Source organism: Scomber japonicus, chromosome 3 (genome assembly GCF_027409825.1).
Source record: "Scomber japonicus isolate fScoJap1 chromosome 3, fScoJap1.pri, whole genome shotgun sequence".
In the NCBI taxonomy this organism is placed as follows: Eukaryota; Metazoa; Chordata; class Actinopteri; order Scombriformes; family Scombridae; genus Scomber; species Scomber japonicus.
This window is the reverse complement of record NC_070580.1, coordinates 10,655,566-10,676,353: the sequence shown is the minus strand read 5'-3', so window position 1 is coordinate 10,676,353 and position 20,788 is coordinate 10,655,566. Positions and strand designations below refer to the sequence as shown.

The 20,788-nt window shown below is 40.3% G+C and overlaps 2 protein-coding genes and 5 non-coding genes across 7 annotated transcripts in view; 5 read left to right on the top strand and 2 right to left on the bottom strand.

Moving 5' to 3' along the window:
* The first annotated feature begins 88 nt into the window (after positions 1–88).
* Positions 89–11,075, top strand: tmf1 (TATA element modulatory factor 1). Its single transcript, XM_053316377.1, has 17 exons — positions 89–681; positions 783–2,200; positions 2,817–2,920; positions 3,471–3,597; positions 3,743–3,848; positions 4,325–4,467; positions 5,056–5,222; positions 5,791–5,947; positions 6,921–7,013; positions 7,110–7,266; positions 7,390–7,582; positions 8,955–9,024; positions 9,118–9,210; positions 9,302–9,424; positions 9,567–9,725; positions 9,995–10,120; positions 10,263–11,075. The coding sequence occupies exons 1-17, from the start codon at positions 546–548 to the stop codon at positions 10,401–10,403; spliced, it is 3,513 nt and encodes a 1,170-aa protein (XP_053172352.1). The 5' UTR covers positions 89–545; the 3' UTR covers positions 10,404–11,075.
* On the top strand, positions 8,529–8,601 carry trnar-acg (transfer RNA arginine (anticodon ACG)). The gene has a single exon. It is a non-coding gene; the product is annotated as a tRNA-Arg (tRNA).
* Positions 11,076–12,699: 1,624 nt separating the features above from the next.
* Positions 12,700–20,788, top strand: part of eogt (EGF domain-specific O-linked N-acetylglucosamine (GlcNAc) transferase) — a 51,870-nt gene continuing 43,781 nt past the window's right edge. Inside the window, exons 1-9 of the mRNA XM_053316159.1 lie at positions 12,700–12,903; positions 13,793–13,893; positions 14,185–14,293; positions 14,540–14,634; positions 14,727–14,831; positions 18,193–18,299; positions 18,673–18,776; positions 19,938–20,030; positions 20,280–20,351. Coding sequence (XP_053172134.1) covers positions 12,700–12,903; positions 13,793–13,893; positions 14,185–14,293; positions 14,540–14,634; positions 14,727–14,831; positions 18,193–18,299; positions 18,673–18,776; positions 19,938–20,030; positions 20,280–20,351 — 990 coding nt within the window. The remainder of the gene's footprint in view (positions 12,904–13,792; positions 13,894–14,184; positions 14,294–14,539; positions 14,635–14,726; positions 14,832–18,192; positions 18,300–18,672; positions 18,777–19,937; positions 20,031–20,279; positions 20,352–20,788) is intronic.
* On the bottom strand, positions 14,941–15,012 carry trnae-cuc (transfer RNA glutamic acid (anticodon CUC)). Its single transcript has one exon. It is a non-coding gene; the product is annotated as a tRNA-Glu (tRNA).
* On the bottom strand, positions 15,301–15,372 carry trnae-cuc (transfer RNA glutamic acid (anticodon CUC)). Its single transcript has one exon. It is a non-coding gene; the product is annotated as a tRNA-Glu (tRNA).
* Positions 16,051–16,123, top strand: trnar-acg (transfer RNA arginine (anticodon ACG)). The gene has a single exon. It is a non-coding gene; the product is annotated as a tRNA-Arg (tRNA).
* On the top strand, positions 16,791–16,863 carry trnar-acg (transfer RNA arginine (anticodon ACG)). The gene has a single exon. It is a non-coding gene; the product is annotated as a tRNA-Arg (tRNA).

Genomic DNA, 20,788 nt, shown 5'->3' with positions numbered 1-20,788 from the left:
AAGTTATAGTCAGACAGAATCATGACGTCATGGTGCGACGTGGAAAGGAAGTGTTAGTAGGCTAATGCTAACTGGGCTACAAGTTGAGAGCGACCAAAACAAACGATGACGACCGAGCAAAGAAGCCGAAAAAGGCACAGGTTAACTACGGGAATGCGCTCGCTTTGATAATTATGTTGGAGTTTGGGATTCGGTATTAGACATGTCTGTATTTCTAGGCGATTGACGTGCGGAGATTATGCGATTTTGGGTACCAATTGGCCAGTTCGGGAGCTGTAACAGTATCTGGGATTGATGTACACTAACCTTATGCTAGCTAGCTAGATGGTAGCTAGTTGTCAACGAAGCGTTTCTGGGCAGAACTAATATTAAAAATAGAGAAATACTCTTCATACCAGGTTATCGCTGATACCGAAACATGTCGAGACAGTTGAAGTGGTTGTGTTTTGTATGGTGACACCGAAGTGCCTGTCATTCAAATCCGCTGAACAGTTTCTTAACTTGATGGTAACGTTAGCCAGCTAGCTAGTAGCTTCATAGTCAAAATGAGTTGGTTCAACGCATCTCACCTGTCCAGCTTCGCTAAACAAGCTTTAACAACTGCACAGAAGTCAATCGATCGGGTTCTGGACATCAAAGAAGAGGACCAATGGGGAGACACGACTGTTATGCCCTATGATGGTATGTATTGTACCATTGGATGGTGACAGCTAATGTTGTCTGTGCAAGTCTATTTTTAACTGCTTCTAAGATCAAAGAGGTTCTTTGTCTTTTTCTGTCAGATGTCACAATCCCTGGAAAGCTGTCATTAAGTGGAGGATGGGGAATGACGCAGTGGGAAGCACCACCTGAAGAAAAGACCATCACTCCCCCTCCTTCCTCTGAGGCCATCACTACACCCGTTACCCGAACAGTTGTGGATGAATCCGAAAACTTTTTCAGTGCCTTTCTGCCACCTGGAGATGCACCAAGTGTCACCAAAGCCCAGGTAGTCTCTGTACCCCCTGCTAAGTCCCAAAGGCGGCCTCAGGAGAAGGAAAAGAAGAGCAAAGAGGCTGTGGTCCAAAAAGATGTGGAGACTCTAAAGTCAGGATCTGCTGATATGAGTCATGAGAACCAGACAGTTACTGATGGCCAGCCTGTAGAGCCCATGTCCTCGCCAGAAGCTCCATATCTAGACACTATTCTCTTGCAGCCAGTTTCTCCTGTTTCTACTTGCGGTGATCATCCTTGTAACCCTGACAGCAAAACGACCAATACGAGCAGAGTAAAAACAGATGCTGACTCAGATGCAGATTCTGTTGACTCAAAAACAGAGCAGCCGCAGACTCCATCAGAACAGCAGGTTGATCAGAACACCTCAGATTCGTCTGAACCTTCTGCTGTCACCTCTGAACCTAAAAGCTCTACCCCTTCCGATCCATCACCCCCCCAATCCTCTAAAGAAGCACTCCTAGAGCACAAAGACTCAAAGGTGGAGGATCGTCAAAATGATACCCCCTCCCCTCCAGTCAGCGCCTTCTCCTCAGGAACCTCTACCACCAGTGACATTGAAGTGTTGGACCATGAAAGTGTGTTGAGTGAGAGCTCGGCTAGCTCCAGACAAGAGACAGGTGAAGGAAAGGCTGGCCTTCACCTAATGCAGGGCTCCTTCCAGCTTCTCACTGCCTCCACCTGTGGAGATTTCCCTCGCCTGGAGGACTACCCCAAACTCACGGAGAGCTGCGGCTCCTCCTCCGATGCATTTGAGCGCATCGATTCATTCAGCGTGCAGTCGCTGGACAGCCGGAGTGTCAGCGAGGTTAACTCGGATGACGAGATCCCTGGCAGTCGGACACTAGCATCCGTTACTTCAGGCTCTGCACCTTTAACAGTTGTGTCATCAGCTGTATGTCAGAAGCAGGAAGACGGAGCGGCGGAGAAAGAAGGAGAGGGGGAGGAAGACGAGGAGAAGGAGGAGGAGGAAGAGGGCTTCACGGAAACTATGAGGGAGCAGTCGGTGGACGAGATGGAGGAAAGTGGACGGAGTGCGACGCCTGTCAATAGTGAGCAGCCTGAGGAGTTGACAGAGCAGGAACAGGAATCTGAGGCTAATGTCACACTCTCCGATCCCACCTCCACAGCAGATGAAAGGCTCGCTCCTCCAATCACAGAAGAGATGAAAAGTGTCTCAACATTTCAGATTCTGGAGCTTCAAAAGGTAACAAGTGATACTATAGTCACACGTAGCTTTTAGGTTCAACTGTAGAAGTCTGTTTAATATGTCATTTATCTAAAAAAGTAGAGCATAACTGATATATTAGAGGAAAGTTACAGGCCTCCTGATTTCATCTTCATTTGATACTCTGCAGAATGTGAATTAGCATTCCTTAAACACATGTCTTTGCAAAAACAATTGGATAAACAAATAGGAGGGATGTTTTGTATATAGGCAATTAAAAGAAAAAGCAAAAATTGTTAGACCGTATTTGAGCTTTTAGTAATTACTATAAAATAATTGATAACTTTGAGGTAACCAAAAAGCAACATTTCTACATCATACATAAGTCACAACAAACATGCAAATCAGATGTAAAATGTCATTTCGTGTACATACTTCAAGCTTGTCGGGAGCATAATTGAAAAGTGACTGTAATGTATTTTCTCCTTGGATATGTTGTGTTTTTCCTGCCAGTAGCATAAAAGTAATTTGTAGGGATTATACTGTATATTTAAACATTTACAGACTGCATTCCTTATGAGTGCAATATTTTTTTTTTTAGCCGTTTCTGTTTAAACGCTGTTCTAAACACAAAAACATTGCGGGCGCTTTGCAGGTCATTGATGAACTATCAGGCCGCCTTGAGAAGAGAGAGTCTCAGCTGCTGGCAGTCAGCAAAGACAAAGCTAGACTGGAAGAGGAGTGTGACAATCTCAAAGAGTGAGTATCTGGCACACACGCTGGCGACACAGTGGCCTCACAGTGCAAATGACCTTGATAAGAAAGCTGTTTTGAGACTAATGTTCTTGCTAATATCCAGGTCAGGCGAGGCTTTGCCAACATCATATTACTATGTTTATTATATTTATATTTGTTTCCATGACACGTTTTTATTTATATGCATTTATGCAACTATGTAATTGTGGTATTTTTAGTCTGCAGGATAATCATCTGAGTGTCCAGATGTTGTCACTTTTCAAATATGAGAAAGATATTTGACTCATCTGGTCGGATATGGATTTTCAGTGTCTCTGAACACAGCTTCAGTGCTGTTGGATTTCATTTTGCGTTCATTTCCTCAGAGATAAGGCAGTGTTTGATTTGGCTGACTTTGTCACAACCGTAAACTGTATAAATACCCCTGAAAATTTCGAGTGATGTTTTCATTAAGTCTCAAAATGATGATGATTGTCAAAAGCTGTCTTGGGCTCGAGGCTGTATGGATTCATCACAATGCGCTTTTACACTAATGAGTCTGTGCATCTTCCAGTGAAGTGATAAGCCTGAAGGAGGAGAGCTCCACTGTTCAGTCGCTAAAGGATGAATTCACCCAGCGCATAGCAGATACAGAAAGGAAGGCCCAGCTGGCCTGCAAAGAAAGAGATATAGCCAAGAAGGTAACTGAGATATTGAGGCTCTACTTTCTTCACCTCCCATGAAATAAGTTGAGATACCGTAGTTTTCCAAGAGCTGCAAAAACATAATGATTTTTTATCCAGTTGGATGCACACAATCTAACATGTCCATTTTTTTATGCTACAGGAGATAAAGGGCTTGAGAGAGGAGCTCTCAACAAGGCTGAACTCCAGTGATACAATGGAGATCATCAAAGAGAAGGAGGAGCAGATCAGAGGACTGCTGGAAGAGGGTGAGTTACCACACATTTCCGCTGTAGACAGGTTGTACTGATGAGAAAATGTTTGATTTAAAGCCAGCACACTCTGTCTCAAATAGTACCACAGCTGCTTTTACTATAGCCAACTTCACAAAAAGTTGCGTAATCGTAGGTTTTGGCACTAAGGAATGTAGTTGTACAAAAACGAGGCTTAATAGGTCCAGGATACTTGATGCTTGTAATGGAAAAAAAAAAGACAGGTCTTACCATGAGGATATACAAACCACATGTCTAAAGAGAAGCAGTCCCACAAGAACTGGTACCCCAGCATATTTTAGTTACCTCGTTTATTTTATTCTGCAGGTGAACAACACTTTGAAAGCTTTGAGCTGTGTCTGAATTAATAGAAAATGTGTAAAAAGAGCTCAGAAAATAACTCAGAGATTCGACATGCATGAGCTTATCAATTGAACTGAAGAGGTGTCTGTTTCACGTCATATGACTTCCAGGTGAAAAGCTATCCAAGCAGCAGCTGCAGCACAGCAACATCATCAAGAAACTGCGTGTGAAGGAGAAAGAGAGCGACACAAAGATCAACAAGCAGCAGAAGAAAGTCAAGGAGCAGGAGGAGGAGCTCAGACACCTGCAGCAAGTAAGGACTTAGTACAAAACATCCGGTTAAACATGTTTACTTTTGAGGTCTGAAAACTGTATCAGTTACTGTCTTTGAAAATTGACACCCAAATACACACGTCATGTTATTACTGCCAGTGTTATCTTAGGGATTATGGTAGACTTTTGGGTATAACATGATAATGGCTGGAGTAAGCTGAGTCATGTCAAAGTCATTTTTTGGTTGAATGATGATGATGATGATGATGATGATAATAATGATAATAATAATAATAATAATAATAATAATATTAGTGTATAAAATGCTTAATGAAATCTCATAACAGCACTGCATTAGTTGACAAAACACACAATACGATAAAACACCTTATTTTTTTGCAGTGTCTGTTCAGGAAAGCTGAAGAATATAAAGCCTTTAAATGTTGTGCATCTGTGCATTTATTTATATTATTTACTGTTATTGCCTCTATTCCTTACTGTTATCTCTTTGTCTTCCGCTATTTAAGAACATGACTTTTAAGCGTATGTGTATAATTAACTCTAATAACTATGTTTTGTATAATCATGACTGCCTTTTTATCTGTGTGTTTTTCTTTTATTTCTCTAGGTTTTGGATGGGAAGGAGGAGGTGGAGAAACAGCACAGAGACAACATCAAGAAACTGAACGGTGTGGTGGAGCGGCAGGAGAAGGAGCTGAGCAGGCTGCAGACAGACTGTGAGGAGCTGCAGGAGAAAAACAGGAGTCTGCAGGCTGCTCTGGACAACTCTTACAAGTAAACACTGTCACACCCTGCTATTGATACTGAATACCATATATGGACCAGAGCTCTTACTGTAAATCTAACCACAAGGACCAACGATGGTGTTGTAATCACATTTCATGCAATCATTTCTTAGTTGAGAGATATATTCTCTCAACAGTACAGACTGTAAGGAAATGTGCATATTTATTGTGTTGTACTGCCTATTGGATTTGAAATGAAACAATGAATATGAGGTTGAAATGTTGACTCTTTTGTTTAGTTTGAGAATTTGGATGACCAGTGTAGGAACTTTAGCCTTTTTTAAACTTACATAATATCATATTATTATTAATAGATTGTGTTACTTCTTCCAAAAGATAGAGAAGAAAGTTTGTTCATAAAACTAATTTGGCTAAAGCTGAAGGACTGGGCATGCAGATGTGCATGTAAACACTGTCAAACATTCTTGAAGGTGAAAAAAGTCACTTTGTTTCATTTCAAATCTTGGATGATGGAATACACAGACAAAAAGTCACTTGTGGGCTGCACTGTAATCTGATGCATGATGGTAACGGTGGTTTAACGTCTCTGTTGTCAGGGAGCTGGCAGAACTTCACAAGGTGAATGCCAGCAGAGCCAGTGAGGTTGAAGAAGCAGCTCTGAGCAGGGAAACGCAAGCCAAGGAGCAGCTCAGCCTGGCTCTTGAGAAGGCCCAAGAGGAGGGCAGGATGCAGCAGGAGGCTCTGGCCAACCAGGTAAGGCTGGCTCATGCTGTAGACACACACCATGCTATGTTTTTAAGTTAAGCATTAAAGGTTCATCTTCCTCTGAGAGAGAGAGAGAGAGAGCCTGTGAATGACAAAAGTGTGTAATTTTCTGATTGTTTCACAGAGGTTACATTCTAAAGCACAAATAAACAACCATCAAGCACTCTACATATGATTAACTATGGAGACAGATGTTCCTCCTCTGCCTTTCTCATTTTCTTTTCACTGGAAGTTGTAAACCAGTGTGTCTAATATAAGCATAAATCTTTTGAGTAAATATACCCACTTAAATGATCCCAACTGAAACCACAAAAATGAAATGATCTGAAGAGCCCAATATGATCCATCCACTTGTTCTTTTATTTAAGGATGCACAATTTTTTCCAAAAACTCTCTCTTCTATATTTTAAGCGCAGTCCTTATTATACTTAATATTAGAAAAGATTCTCTATCACAGTACTTACCAGCATGTTAGTCATGTTGGTACTAATTTACACCTCACATCAACAGTATTATTTTTTCTACACATTGAAGCAGCAGTTGGCCTCTTCTGAACAGGCATGTTTTGAATGGGCACTGCACTAGTTGTGTATATTGATATAATATGGAGGATCCGGTGCAGGCTTAATAAACCTCGATCTTTGAGTGTGAATTGGTGGTGCAGCTATTTTTTGCAAATGATTTTGGCTGTAGTACAGGCTGTATTGTGGTCAGTGGTCATAGTGGTATTTACACTCACTCAGAAACGCATAGTCGTCAGTGTGTAATTTGTTTGTTCAGCAGCTTCTTCTTTCATTGACAGTATTACTATATATGTGATGCAACCTGGGCTGAGAGATATACTTAACATTTATAGCAAATTATGGATTGTGAGGGTCTGAATTTCCAGCAGTTGACATTATATTTCATTACTGGCCACTTAATGAGGACATTCATCATCAGCTCTTTCTAATGTGTACAGGTGGCTGACTTAAGGCTGGCCCTGCAGAGAGCTGAGCAACAGCAGGCGAGAAAAGAAGATTATTTGAAGGAGGAGATCAGTGAGCTGCAGCAGGTAACATAAATATATGTCTGACTATGGAAGCTTTTTGACAAGATGTCAGGGACAGGATCTGTTTCATGCACACTATCTTTTTTTCTTCTTCCACAGAGGCTCCAGGAAGCAGAGACTAGGAACCAGGAGCTCAGTCAGAGTGTTACCTCGGCAACACGCCCCCTTCTGCGGCAAATTGAGAACTTACAGGCCTCATTGGGTGGACAAACGGCATCCTGGGAAAAACTGGAAAAGAACATCTCTGACAGGCTAGGTAAGAGGCAGGAGTTTTACTGGATAGGTAAAAAAAAGTCACAGAATGCAGAATTGTGAGAAAAAAAATCTTTTACATCTATGTTTTTTACCATTCCTTCCATCCTTTTTCTTTTTTCAACAGTGGATGCTCAGGCGCAGCTGGCTGTCGCCGTGGAGAAGGAGCGTTCAGCAACAGAAGAACTTCTTTCCATCAAGTCCCAGCTGGCATCTCTAGAGTCCCAGAATTCTCTGCTCCGCCAGGAGAAGGCTCGACTCATGGCGCAGATGGAGACTGAGAAGAACAAGAGAGAGAAAGTGGAAGATGAGAGCAGCAGGTAACAAACAACAAAAAACTTTGGCCTATTGGATTTAGTGACCATGTACATCCACCCATCAACTATCACATAATAATAATACACACAATGCTTTTGTTTTTATGTAGATATGGGGGGTTGAATGAGTGGGGCTGTGATGCATGTGTATGTAAGTTATAACTTTCAAGCTGAAGGAGCTGGAAATGAAACATGCATACAACATTAATTTAGATGTCATTTTGTGCCGAGCTCAAGAAGAAAAATCACGGCCCTCCACACTCAACCTATCTTTATATGTGGTTTCTTTATTTGTAGTTTGCCACCTGTTGCTTTGTCCAGTATTACCATCGTAGTGACTTGCTAGATTTAGTGACCCTTCTCCTTTCACAGTGAGTGAGCTCTAATGTGCCACTCTGGATTGACTGTTCAGTGGGTTGGGGCAGCAGCACATTCAGTGGACCAATTATGATCCAGTCCTGAATAAGCTGTGAATGTGTGTGCCTAATAATTAATCATTGTTCCTAATTGTTTTTATTGTAAATGATTTAACTTAACTGTACAAGTTTGATTTTGTTTTGTATACAGTTAACAATAGTGAATTTATTCCAGTGCATGATCATCTCTCCACACATGATACTGAAGTTAGAGTCAATACAGCAACCTGCATAAATATGATATGTAGATTTAGATGCACATTGAGAAGCTGCTTGAAAATAAAAAGTCAGTTAAGATTGATTTTGAATATTTAGCCACCACATGTCTTCTTGTGATGGTAATGCTTCCCCTATTGTAAAACAAACCCATTTGTTAGGCACATTGCGAAACAGAGGACCCAAGGGGGAGTGGAGTGGAGAGGGGGAGGGGGGGGTGTGGCGGGGTGGCTTCCCCTGAGGGAAGCAGTCATGCATGAACACATGGTCTTTGAGCCATGCGGTTATGTTTTGTCTTTTGGCTGTTAACTGTAACCGGGCCAGTGGCGCAATGGATAACGCGTCTGACTACGGATCAGAAGATTCTAGGTTCGACTCCTGGCTGGCTCGAAACTTTTTTTAAACTCTCTTTCATCAAGTTTAGACTAACTGATGTTTCCAGCACCTTAAAAAGACTTAGCCAGGCAGTATGATGGTCATCCTACATTTAAATCTCTTTCTGAAAGGTGGTAAACATGCTTACTGCGTTATAGAACAAAGGAAGAAAATCTATTTAAAGTAATGTAGTATAAAGGTCCTGAGTGCTTGAGGAGCCATGCAGCTCCTTCTTCAGAGGAAAAACTCTTAGAGGATTATTAGTATATTTTACACTGTTATTCTTTCATTTGAATACAAGCATCTCAGAGAGGTTTTCCACTGGTTGACTCTTTTTAGTCACATCTTGCTTGATTCTCAATGTATAGGGAACATGTTGAACTGGAGAATCTTCGAGGAGAACACAGTCGAATGCTTGAAGAGGCGAAGAAAGAAAAGGTACCATAAAGCTCTATCTTCTTGTTGTTGCTGTCATCTTTGGAACAACTTCCTCATGTATGTCTTTTTTGTTGTTGTTGCGTCTTCTACTAGCTGCTGCTCGCCAATCAACTAGAGATGGAGAAGATGAAGGTGGAGCAAGAGAAGAAGAAATGCTACTTGGCACAAGAGGCACTCAAGGAAAAGGTTGAGGAGAATTTTAGGAAATATGTAAATAAATGTTTTATCTTCAGTCTGATATTATGATGATGGTTTTTTAAAACATTTTCCACCTAAGGAGCGGAAGGCCATGAGCCACTCTGTAGGAGAGCCCCCTGCTTCTTCCACACCTTCACTGTCCCGCTCTAGCTCCATCAGTGGGACGGAGAACGCTGGTCTGCACACATCTATTCTTTCCCAGGTACACACTGCTTTACTCACAGCTCTGGTTATTATGAATATATGCAATATAGTAAAACTTGAAATCTGGTCATGAAAATTGGATATGTGTAGTCTGACTGGTTCACACACTGGACACTTTATTGTCTGTGTCCTTTCCACAGGATGACACTCTAGATCACTCGCTGGGCACCATGACCATGTCCATGTCGATGAGCGGGACCAACTTGTACGAGGCCGCCAGGCTGTCTGGAGGTTCCAGCATAATAGAGAACCTCCAGTCTCAACTCAAGCTGAGAGAAGGGGAGATAGCACAGCTGCAGGTAGCAATGAAGAACAAACCAAAATAGAGTTAATTACTGGGAAGCTCTAAGATTTTAATGATTAGTTTGATGGTTCAGCTACATATTTGCACCACCTGTTACCTGACCGAAAATCTGCCAAATCTTGAACAGTTTCTTAATAAATGTGTAAAAACATGTATCGACAGCAGCATTTTCACTTTGATAGACAAACATTTTCAGTCCTGCAATTAAAAAGGCAGTTGTGTACACAGTTTTAATTACACGCTTGTTTTCTTTTATTGTCTTAGCTTGAGATCTCTGGTCTGGAGAGGAGTCGTTCTGTGATGGCAGAAGAACTGGTTCGACTCACCAATCAAAACGATGAGATGGAGGAGAAGGTTAAGGACATCCCCAAGTTGAAAGTTCAGCTCAAGGTGAGGGGCCCTATAAGGAAATATATGTTGATACAAACAACTCTTGCCAGCACATGAATTGTACATAGTAAGGCCTGTTTGAGCTTTCCTCTCGAGAGGTGTTTGAAGAGGTTCTTTGAATTTGTGTGTCTTTGCATTTCAGGATCTGGAGCAAAGGCACAACACCATCCTGCAGATGTATGGAGAAAAGGCTGAAGAGGCAGAGGAGCTGAGACTGGACCTTGAAGATGTGAAGAACATGTACAAAACCCAGATTGATGAACTGCTGCAGAACCAGAAATAAAGTAGCTTCTTGCGCTTTGTTTTTTCTGGGAGACTCAAAAAGAAATCAATCGACCACCTTTGCCACACATACATTCACTACAAAAGATTGGGCAGAGAATTTAAGTTTCATCACTGTTGAAAGAAAATTCATTTATCTTTATATATTATTTTAATTATCATGTACTCTATTTAAGTGGGGACGTTGGGATTATGCATAATCTACAATGCATATTACAGAATCGGTATGAAGGATAGCTGCAATCTAATTCAGGTGTTCCATTTGAAATCTTTGGGACTTAGTACAAACTTTAGACATCATTTCCCATGATTGAAATTTTGACATGGTATTGTAGACAGTTTTTAACTGTAGGAGATGGTGAAGGTTTTTGCACTATACAAATTCATCCTTTAGTACATCATCAGAATACTTCAAGAAATATATGAAAATGTACAGGGAAAATTATGTTTTGTTCCTAACTCCTTACAGATCACAAAATGTGGTGTAGATTTGAGAGTAGTCTGTGATTGAAATCCTGAAGATTGGATTTTAAACTGTATAAATGTGTAAATGAATAAACATTTATTGGAGTGGTGGAAAATACTTGTTTGTCATGCTTAATTTAAATTGTGTGGAATCACCCATGATAAACTGATTTTCATAGGATTCACACAAAATACCACATTTTAGAAATGCTACACAATACTCGAAAAAATATTTGAAAGAGTTTCATACAGTTACTCTGTATTTTACTCCTTAACAAACTATACTTGCAAAATGTCATTGATTTTGTTAAAACATTACTGAAAACTTGTTTATTAAGTCTTTAAAACCTGATCAAATCAACTACAAATATTTGGATTTATTTAAAAGTGATTCATGGAATACAGTTCAGGGAGTCCAGATGCAGCCATGGTCCACATGGGTTGAAAGTGTGGAGCACTGCGCCATCTTGTGGCCGTCGGTATATATTACATGCCGGTATAAGATTTCCGGTGTTATGGCGACCACCGGCAACATCAGCGCTTCAGTCTGGACACTAGCAGGCTGTGTATCCAGGTAAACTGCCTCCCCCGTAAACTCACACCAACCTTATTTAGGCGACAACTGAAAGCGAGTTTAATGTCTGCTGCAGGTTTTTGCACCACGAAAACGGAAACTATTTTTTTCCTGTCCAGTTTTCTCTCTGCCACAGTGGTGCAGTTTAAATGAGTGTTAAGGGTCTTTGTCAATTTAACTAACGCTACGTGTTAGCCACCACATTAAACATTTCAGACATGAGCCTCCATGCAGTCACGTAGAAAGTATGTTTCATATTTTACCCCCTGTACAGGAAAAGGGTAAGTAGTGCTTTATTACCCTCAAGTCTCTTCCGTCTTAATATTTCTCCCTCAGGTCTACACAAGTCACTGTAACGTTATCTTAAAGCAGCTGACGCTAAGGTTGACTGACGCTAGCTAAAAGTTTAATAGCTACATTTAACGCTAGATGTATCTTCATTAGCAAGCTAAATTTAGTTTGCCTTTTTTCCTGTTGTCCATGAGTGAGAAAAAGAAGAAGTACCATTTTGGGAGACTTTTGGGTCGAACTTGTGAAAAAAGCAAAGAAAAAAAGAGGAATCATTACAGTTATCGTTAAACCTTAAAATAATTAGCCATGATTTACAACTAAAAGCTTTTCAGCGCTGTGTTTCCACATGCAAGTTCGCTCCTGTAAAAGTTTTTGATAGATGAAGTCGTAGTTTTGATGCAGCACCGTTATATGAATTGCCTAGATGTTAATTTAATAAGATGGTGTAATTAATGACTTTTCATAGCACAGGTCCAGCTTCATTAGTCCTCACAGGCTGCTTTTCTCAGCCCTTTCTTTAACCTAGTTGTGTATAGATTTGGGAGCCCTGTTATACAGCACAGTGGAGTAACAGCAGTAATATGGATCATGGAAATATGACAGCCTGTGTTGTGTGTAGCTGCTGGTTTGGCCACTTGGAGCTGCTCAGGTCACATCACTGTAAGCCAGTAGTTTTTATGTGGACTTTCAGTCTCAGTTATGATTGCCTAGACAACAGACGGAAAAAGGTTACTAATACTTCCTGCAACAGGACCTTGCCTTATGTGGAACTTGGAGCCGCCTTGAGTGAAGTTCCCACACACTTGCTTGTGCCCACATGCTTGTATACTGTGGTGTGGCTTCCAACCAAGATTACAGAGTACAAGTCTGAGTCTGAGTCTGTGTCTGTGTCTCTCCCTTCTTTTTTTCCCCCCACAGAGTCCTGTGAAGAGAGACGGCTATCTCACATGTCTGTGTAATTCTGACTATGCTGCTCTTGGTAGCACTGGGCATCATTTTTTCTTCCATTGTGGTCACCACTGAGAGGGTTGAGAAAACTAGCCACAAACCACCAGCACCGCTGCTCAACTACAGCAGGATCTCCCTCCCGCCAGAGCACGTACCCTATTTCCTCTGCAACAACAAGAGGGTCGCCAAGCAATGCCGCCTGGACCCACTCTGCCCTTTTAAAGTAAGATATGCACTCAACTATTCAGTGTGCAAATATTTTTTCATTGTGGAAAATTTGTATGACCCTTCAGCTGTGTTGACCTTGTGTAGAAAAAGCTCTTTGGTGCACAAAACAAAGCCTTTTGTTTATTAAGTGTTAAGTACCTTTAGATTTGATTTATGAGTTAGTTGAATAGTCTTTAATTCTGGGTAGGGGTGATGGCCTTATGATTTTTCAGAATTGGCAGCACTTTATCAAATTAAGATTGTACTCATTTGCAGTTTTGAACAAATTAGAAAGATGCCTGTGAATGACTGTGTATGTATCTATATATATATATATCTATATATATATAGATATATATATATAATGTCTTTGCTCTGTAGCTGATAGCCCTTGTGTAACTTGCTTAAAAAGGCACTGGATTTCTTATTTTTGTTGATCTGTGGGGTTTACTTTGGAGTAATAATTGCAATCACACGTGCAGAAAGGAAATCATACATTCAAATCTTTACTATTAACTAAAAGGAATAATATGCATATTTTGACCTATGCTGTATCTTCATCACTGTTAGTTAGCTTGTTCAAGGGCTCTGCAAAGATTAATTTTGTCGAATCTGGCTGTCAGGACTCATGAAAATGAGTATCCACAAATCAGTCAAACTCAAATTGTGTTAAGCGTTCACTGCATAATACAGTTTTGTTCATTAATTTTAATTAAACTTAAATTCCATTACAACGATCAAATTAAATGGTGAATTTTTACTTCCCATTTCTCTCTCTCTCCCTCCCTCTCTCTCTCTCTCTCTCTCTCTCTCTCTCTCTCTCTCTCTCTCTCTCTCTCTCCCTATCATACACACATACACCTAGAGATGTGCTTGTACATTTATACTTGATTGTTTTACAACAGGACGCACTGGAGGATTTGTCCGTCTGTTGGGGTTATGAGAAGAACTGTGATCCCAAGAAGCGCTTCAGCTATCCTGTCTGTACCAAAGCTGACTCTGGATGGTACTGCTCCTCACATCACATCCAACACAGTTCATGTTCTCAGTTTATCCTCCTCAATAATGCTACAATGATTAATGTTATGTATAATGTTTATATCATTTACCTCTCCGTTCATTCATTCTGCCATCCATGATGTGTCAGTATCACAAATAATTGTAGCCTTTTATTCCTGGGTGCTTAACTTATTAAACCACAGTTCAAAGTAAAAGTGTGCTCATTCACAGCATGCATCATTAATGGGCCATTATGGTTTTGGCTTTGCTCATCTGAAACAAGTCTCTGCTGTGTTAGGGCTCGTTCACTGGATGCAGCCCAGGAGGTTTTCTGGAAGCAGGCTGATTTTGGCTACGTCAAGGAACGCCTCACTGAGCTCAAAACACTCTGCAAGGCCACCAAGCCAGTAAGTCCACTCATTTCCTTAGTTCCCATGTGCCTACTGAGTCAACAGGAAGAAACAACAGGTAGAAGCAGAGGCAGTGTTAAACAAAATAGTCCACAGACAATAGGCCAGTACTTTCTTTGGAGATCAAAAGCAGGAATTTAGAGAGAGTATAGTGCGGAAGTATAAAACATTGTCACAATCCTCAAGGTCCACGGAATACTTCACTTACTTATACCAAATGTTTCTAATCTGAAAAATTTCCAGGGGGACTCATCATTAAGATGCAGTAGCCACACTCGATTCTGTAAGGCAACTAACCTTTTCCTGGACTTACGGAAACCGCGCAGAGGTCATGAGAGGTCAGTATTTTTAAAAGCTACGTGTCCATAAAAAAAGCATCACACAAATACTGATGAGAGTGTTTTGAAACTCACCCTTGCTTATGCTGCAGATACAAGGAAGACTTCCTCCAGAGGGGTGAGATTGGTGGTCGTTGCAGACTCAACCAGCAAGCGCTGGCTGCTGAGGGAGAGCACAAGAGCCCCTTGCAGTCTTGGTGAGGAAGGGCACACACATCCACACACTCAGCAGCACCCAGTTACTGAGCTTTAGTGAATGGTATGATTTTTGGCAGGAATTTTATTTTTGAAGAGGCTAAAAGAATGTTCCCTGACCGGGAATCGAACCCGGGCCGCGGCGGTGAGAGCGCCGAATCCTAACCACTAGACCACCAGGGACTGATAGATGACACTCAGAGCACATATTTTTTAGAATGTTTGATATGCATAGGTTACCCATGTGTATCACTCCTAATGAGACTGAGTTGTAAGGAGTTTGTTAATGGTCTTATGTGGAGGCCACATTTGATGAATGACCAACATCTGTGTGAGTGGTGTGTGTTGAGAACGGAAACATATCCCCACACAAGTACATGAAATGATTAGATTGTATCTTTATTCTTAAAAGCTTACTCACTTGTGTGCATATTTGATATTCTTTTATTAATTACAAGGTCCCAAAATATGTTCCCTGACCGGGAATCGAACCCGGGCCGCGGCGGTGAGAGCGCCGAATCCTAACCACTAGACCACCAGGGATTTGCCTTGACAAGTTCAAGAACTTTTGGCATGTTTGGCATTTGTGACACTGGTGGGATGGGACTTTATTGATGTAGTAACACAGATCAACACTAAGAGGTGCTTTTCTCCCACTATGATAAACTGTGCACTGTGTTGCCAGAATTACGCTGAACAGGCATCTGTTGGTATTAATATCCTGTACAGCTTAGGGGCCTCCCTGTCTGGAGAATTAGCAAATAAAGCATTTGTCATATTTACTTGCTTGGAAGGCTATTTCTCCTTTACAGGCAGAACAGTGTAGCTGAATACTGAAAGATACAAAGCTCTCTCTGTCATTTCAAATGATCAAATAGAGAGCTGCTGCAGTGAGACTTACTTTGAAATGTTTGACAGAACTAATGATGTCACTCCTCACCTTACTGATAAAAGTGTAAATTAAACGTGACTCATAGATCAGGGCATATACATTTGCTCTTTTTCAAACAGTTCAGTTAAGGTGCGCCACTGAAATATTACAGCATTTGAAGCTGCTCTTGTTATGATCATGTCATTTCTGAAGGTAGTGAGTGACAAACAGTGCTCCTTTTCTAAAGTAATGCTAAAGGAGAACGGGGGATGCAGGGGTGGTAAGGAATGTGAGGGGGTGGAGTTTGTGCCCCATGCATATCTCCCCTTGAAAGCACATGGCTGTGCTGTGGGCCAGTGGCGCAATGGATAACGCGTCTGACTACGGATCAGAAGATTCTAGGTTCGACTCCTGGCTGGCTCGAAACTTTTTTTTCTCATTTGTAGATAATCAGATGCTGCAGTAAGTGAAACTCACTAGAACAAAGTAAGTAAATTGGACAACATATGCAAAACTTTGCTCATAATATGCACCTAATATGGCAATTAAAAATGTCTTATTCTAATTATCAAACATGTTTTGTTTTTTGTTTTGTTGTATTTTGTCAGTAGTTTGTGTAATATTTTGAGTTGTTAGATTTAAATGTATTACATTTGTTAAAAGTTCAGCCTTGTCTTAGTGACTTCAAAAGTAATTCTGTTACACAGGCTGAAATTTAAAAGCCAGCCGCAGCAGGTTTTCGAAGTAAAGAGAAGGTTTTGTCACCCAGTGACGTTCTTGTACAGTGAATGTAATGCCTGTTAGCACACATCTTCAAATTATGTACTTTGATTAATTACACTATATTACTCGTAGCTTTATCCACACCTGAAAAGAAAATGATGGCATGGCAGCTTTCCTGCTTTTAGGGATGCATTACAATCGTGTTAAAATCTTCAGACATTTTGAAAAGACGGTTTAAAAATAAACAACAAAATGCCCACCACTATAACTGAAATGAATAGGCTCACCCAAATTACAAGCAACTGTCAAGCCTAATCAACTAGCCCCCTCCATCTGATGAGCCATGTAAAGGCTTGGTGTAAATAGGGGGCCAGTGGCGCAATGGATAACGCGTCTGACTACGGATCAGAAGATTCTAGGTTCGACTCCTGGCTGGCTCGTGACATTCTCTTTTTCTCATTTGTGGATAGAGGGGTGCTGCAGTCAGAATAGACCAGAACGATGAAACAATCTCCTCAATCAGATCTGCACTGAAATGGTTTAATGAATGCTGCCTTTCATTAGGTGTAAATTTCTCTTGAGAAATACAAAGCCAATCATTTTTATATTTTGACCCTCTAATAAGTGTGCTAGTGGTCACTTTGGAAGTGGGTGTTGTGATATATGCAATGTGGGCTTTGATTGACAGCTGTGATTGACAGGTCGCTCAACTGCTGCTCTCCTGGCTCTGGAACTTGCACTATTGTCGGACTATTGCTGCTATATTGTAAATTAATGTAAAATAATATAAATTTTAGCTGAATTAATAAATGTTAGCCCAAGGGTGCACCACTCAGTGTTCCCACCTTCAGTCTGAGGTTTTTGAGGTGTTTCCAGAATGAGAAAAGCAACATTTCCTACTTCTTATTTGAAATATCCTGGCTCCAAATATAAAATATACCAGAGAGCCTCAGCAGCAACTCCTGGCTTCAAACCAGCTCCAGTACAAACTGATGGGTGACTTCACTCCTCACCACATCCTTCCTTATAAACAGTCTATGATTGTCAGCCAGTTAGCTTCCTGTGTAGTGACTAATGTGTCTGTTAGAATACAAGTGCTCAAATAAATTTTGTCTGATGAAATTAATGATAATACACTTGGGACCATGTTTGAATTTTAACAAATTATGCAGCTGGGACTAGCTTTCCTGGATTTAAAAGATGCATTACAATTCAATGTAAATATTTAAGGAACTTCTGATGAATTGAAATGTCTCTAAGTTTGCTATTATGGCCACACACTTTTCTCCGAGACTGTATGACCCATCCCTACCTGAAGTTAACTGTGAAAGAACCATTAGTTATACAGTGATTCAGTCAATATTAACCAAAATAAACCATCCCTCTCCAACTAATGAGCAAGTTAAATCACATGACATGATACTAATGTGTCTGACCACAGCGGAGAAGACTCTAGGTTTGACTTGTGGCTGACTTGTGTTATTTTCTTCCTCATTTGTGATGAGATCGGTGCTGAAGTGACTAAAATAGAGTAGAGCAGAGAAAGCAAATTTGGTAGCATATGTAAATTCTTATGCATAATGTGCACCTATTATAGCAATACAGTGTCTCATCACTTCCTGTATAGTTTAGTGCTGTGTCACAAGTCATCCAGTTCATTTAGTGTGATGAATTTGATCATATTACTCCCAGTTTGAATAATATTTGATGCATTATCAATCAAGATTGGACCTAATGAACTCTCACTCTCTCACTAATGATTTTTGTAGGTATGCAGAGCTCCAGACGTACACAGAGCTGGACTTTCATCCCATGCAGGACGGACACTGTGACGTCATAATTGAAAAACCCACTGTTTTCATGAAACTGGATGCTGGTAAGTAGTGATACAGTGTCTCAGTTTAAACCTCTTTGATCTAATCAGGTAGCCAAAACCTTTATCCCCATTACCTATATGAACAGTATATATGCAGCTTTTTAAGTGTTCACATTTAATTTATTTGAGCCTAGACACTACATTACTGCATGCATAGTTCCTACAGCCTATAACATCTAAAGAGACACATTTAGAAAACTTGTAAGTTGGACATTTGCTTTATTGAGAGTTTATCCAGTTTCATCCAGTATTGATATTGTATTATTAGTCTTTTATATTGCAGTCTCAAGACAGGCTGATGTTCACAGTTCACCTATTTCCCATTTTCAGTTGTGACATGATTACAGAATAATAATTGTGTGTTTTCTTCAAGGTGTCAACATGTACCACCATTTCTGTGACTTTGTCAACCTCTACATCTCCCAACACATTAACAACTCCTTCAGCTCAGATATCAATATTATCATGTGGGACACGGTGGGTACCTAATATACATATTTACAGGTCTATATTTTTAGTTTGGGGCTCTAGTGGAATATTTTGCATGATTTACAGTAACAACAATATTAAAAAATGTATTCAGCTCCTACTGATCCCTTACGCAGCCCTTTAGCCTGTATGAAACAGACTGTTTTATCTCACACCAACCTTACCCCCGCAGAGCCCACTCTGTGCTGTTTGGCCAATAATCTAGTGACTGTCTTTTCCAGAAATGTTGATTGATTGAATGTTGAAAATGCACATTTATTTAATAACTGGTCAGACTTATCCTGGATCATAGGAGTTTCAAAACTGTAATTAAATTGCAACACCCATATTGGCAGTTAAGTGTCACTCATAGTCTCCTCTTGGGTCACAAAATAATGGTGCACCTCACAGCATATGGTACAGTTATTTCTGTTTAGAAAGTTATGTTTCCTCCATAGAAGAATCTTTTAGTTTGCCATCTGTGCTGTTTGTTTACTACTATTTGTTTGGACCAAAGACCATTATGGGTGAGACCAAGACATAAACAAGATCCTGACCATAAACTTACAAGATAAAAGGGAACAGTGTCTCATGCCTGAGATATAGCAAACCCATGTATGCCAACCCAGTTAGAAAGCCACACAGTAGTTTGTCTTCAGTGTGTATATTGTAGACAGTTTTCATTGAACAAGTCAGTGGTTCCTGTGCCTGATGAAGACATCAGAGCCTTTTCCGGCCCATTGTTTCCCCCACTGTGCACAGAAATGAAGAGGAAAAAGGAAGGAGAGAGGAGAGGGAGAGAAAAACAAAATGAGAAAGAAATAGCACACTGCGGTCCAAACGGGCCGACTGGCAGATAATTATATGATAACAGATAAAAACAAAACTTAAGAGCAGTACAGCCATAATAGTAATAATACATTTTATTTGAAGGCGCCTCTCTGGGCACAGAAACAAAGAAACAAAACAGATAAAAGATAGTGTAGAACAGACAAAACAGAGTAAGGTGAGGTAGTGCAGTTCATGTTAAGTGGGGTATCCATACTCAACAGAGTTTGAAAATAGATAGCTGACTTCAACAATGCTAAAGGCTGTGGCTGATTTTGATTGTGTGCCTTGTTTTTTATTTAAATCAACATTTGTTCCATTCCTTTTCATTTCTTTCATTAGAGTGTTTATGGTTATGGAGATCTGTTCAGTGAAACGTGGAAAGCCTTCTCAGATTATGACATCATCCACCTAAAGACCTATGATTCAAAAAGGGTAAGTTTAATGTCACTGGATGTTGATCTGATCACTTACTCATGTATTCTTGTTTGGAAGTGACAAAATATGAGCTGTATTAATGGTGGTTGATCAGTTAACAAAAGCTTTTACAGTTTTGTTGTAGAGTGAGACTGGGTGGATTTCCCCTTGAGAAATGACACTATACAAACTAATGTCTGTGCTATGCTGTGATGTATTCTGCTTATATAGCATCTTATTCATTAACTTATTCAAACTTGTCCATAGGTATGTTTCAAAGATGCCTTTTTCTCCCTTCTCCCAAGAATGAGATACGGCCTCTTTTACAACACGCCTCTAGTAAGTTAATTGTCAAGTGTATGTGTGTCTAGGTGTAACTGCTAATCATTACTTAACATTTTCACATTAGCTCTGAGTAAATTGCAGTCTCCCATACTTTCAGTGTTGGCTTATTTGTGCTTATTTATGCTTATTTCCTCCCCCCACACTCACTGATATCCGGTTTACTCATAAACATGCAGTTCAGGTCAGATATTTATGTGATGCTATTTAAATGATAATTCCAAGGAGATTACTATAAAGATGATACCATGTAAATGTGTTTTGTCCTGTGGCTCTAGCCTTGAGGTGTGAAATATTGATAGGTCAGTCTCAAGCCGATGCTTTTGATTGCCCCTGTGGCAAGTCATGTTTATATTCATGTGCTCTTATTTACAGCTGCTGTGTAGCAGGGTATATAAGATTCAGAAATTTGAGAAATGCATGGGCTCATATGA

Coding starts and splice junctions, on each gene's coding strand:
- tmf1 (XM_053316377.1), top strand. CDS start 546: ATGAGTTGGTTCAACGCATCTCACCTGTCCAGCTTCGCTAAACAAGCT. Junction 2,201..2,816: donor AGATTCTGGAGCTTCAAAAG/GTAACAAGTGAT, acceptor GGCGCTTTGCAG/GTCATTGATGAACTATCAGG. Junction 2,921..3,470: donor GAGTGTGACAATCTCAAAGA/GTGAGTATCTGG, acceptor TGCATCTTCCAG/TGAAGTGATAAGCCTGAAGG.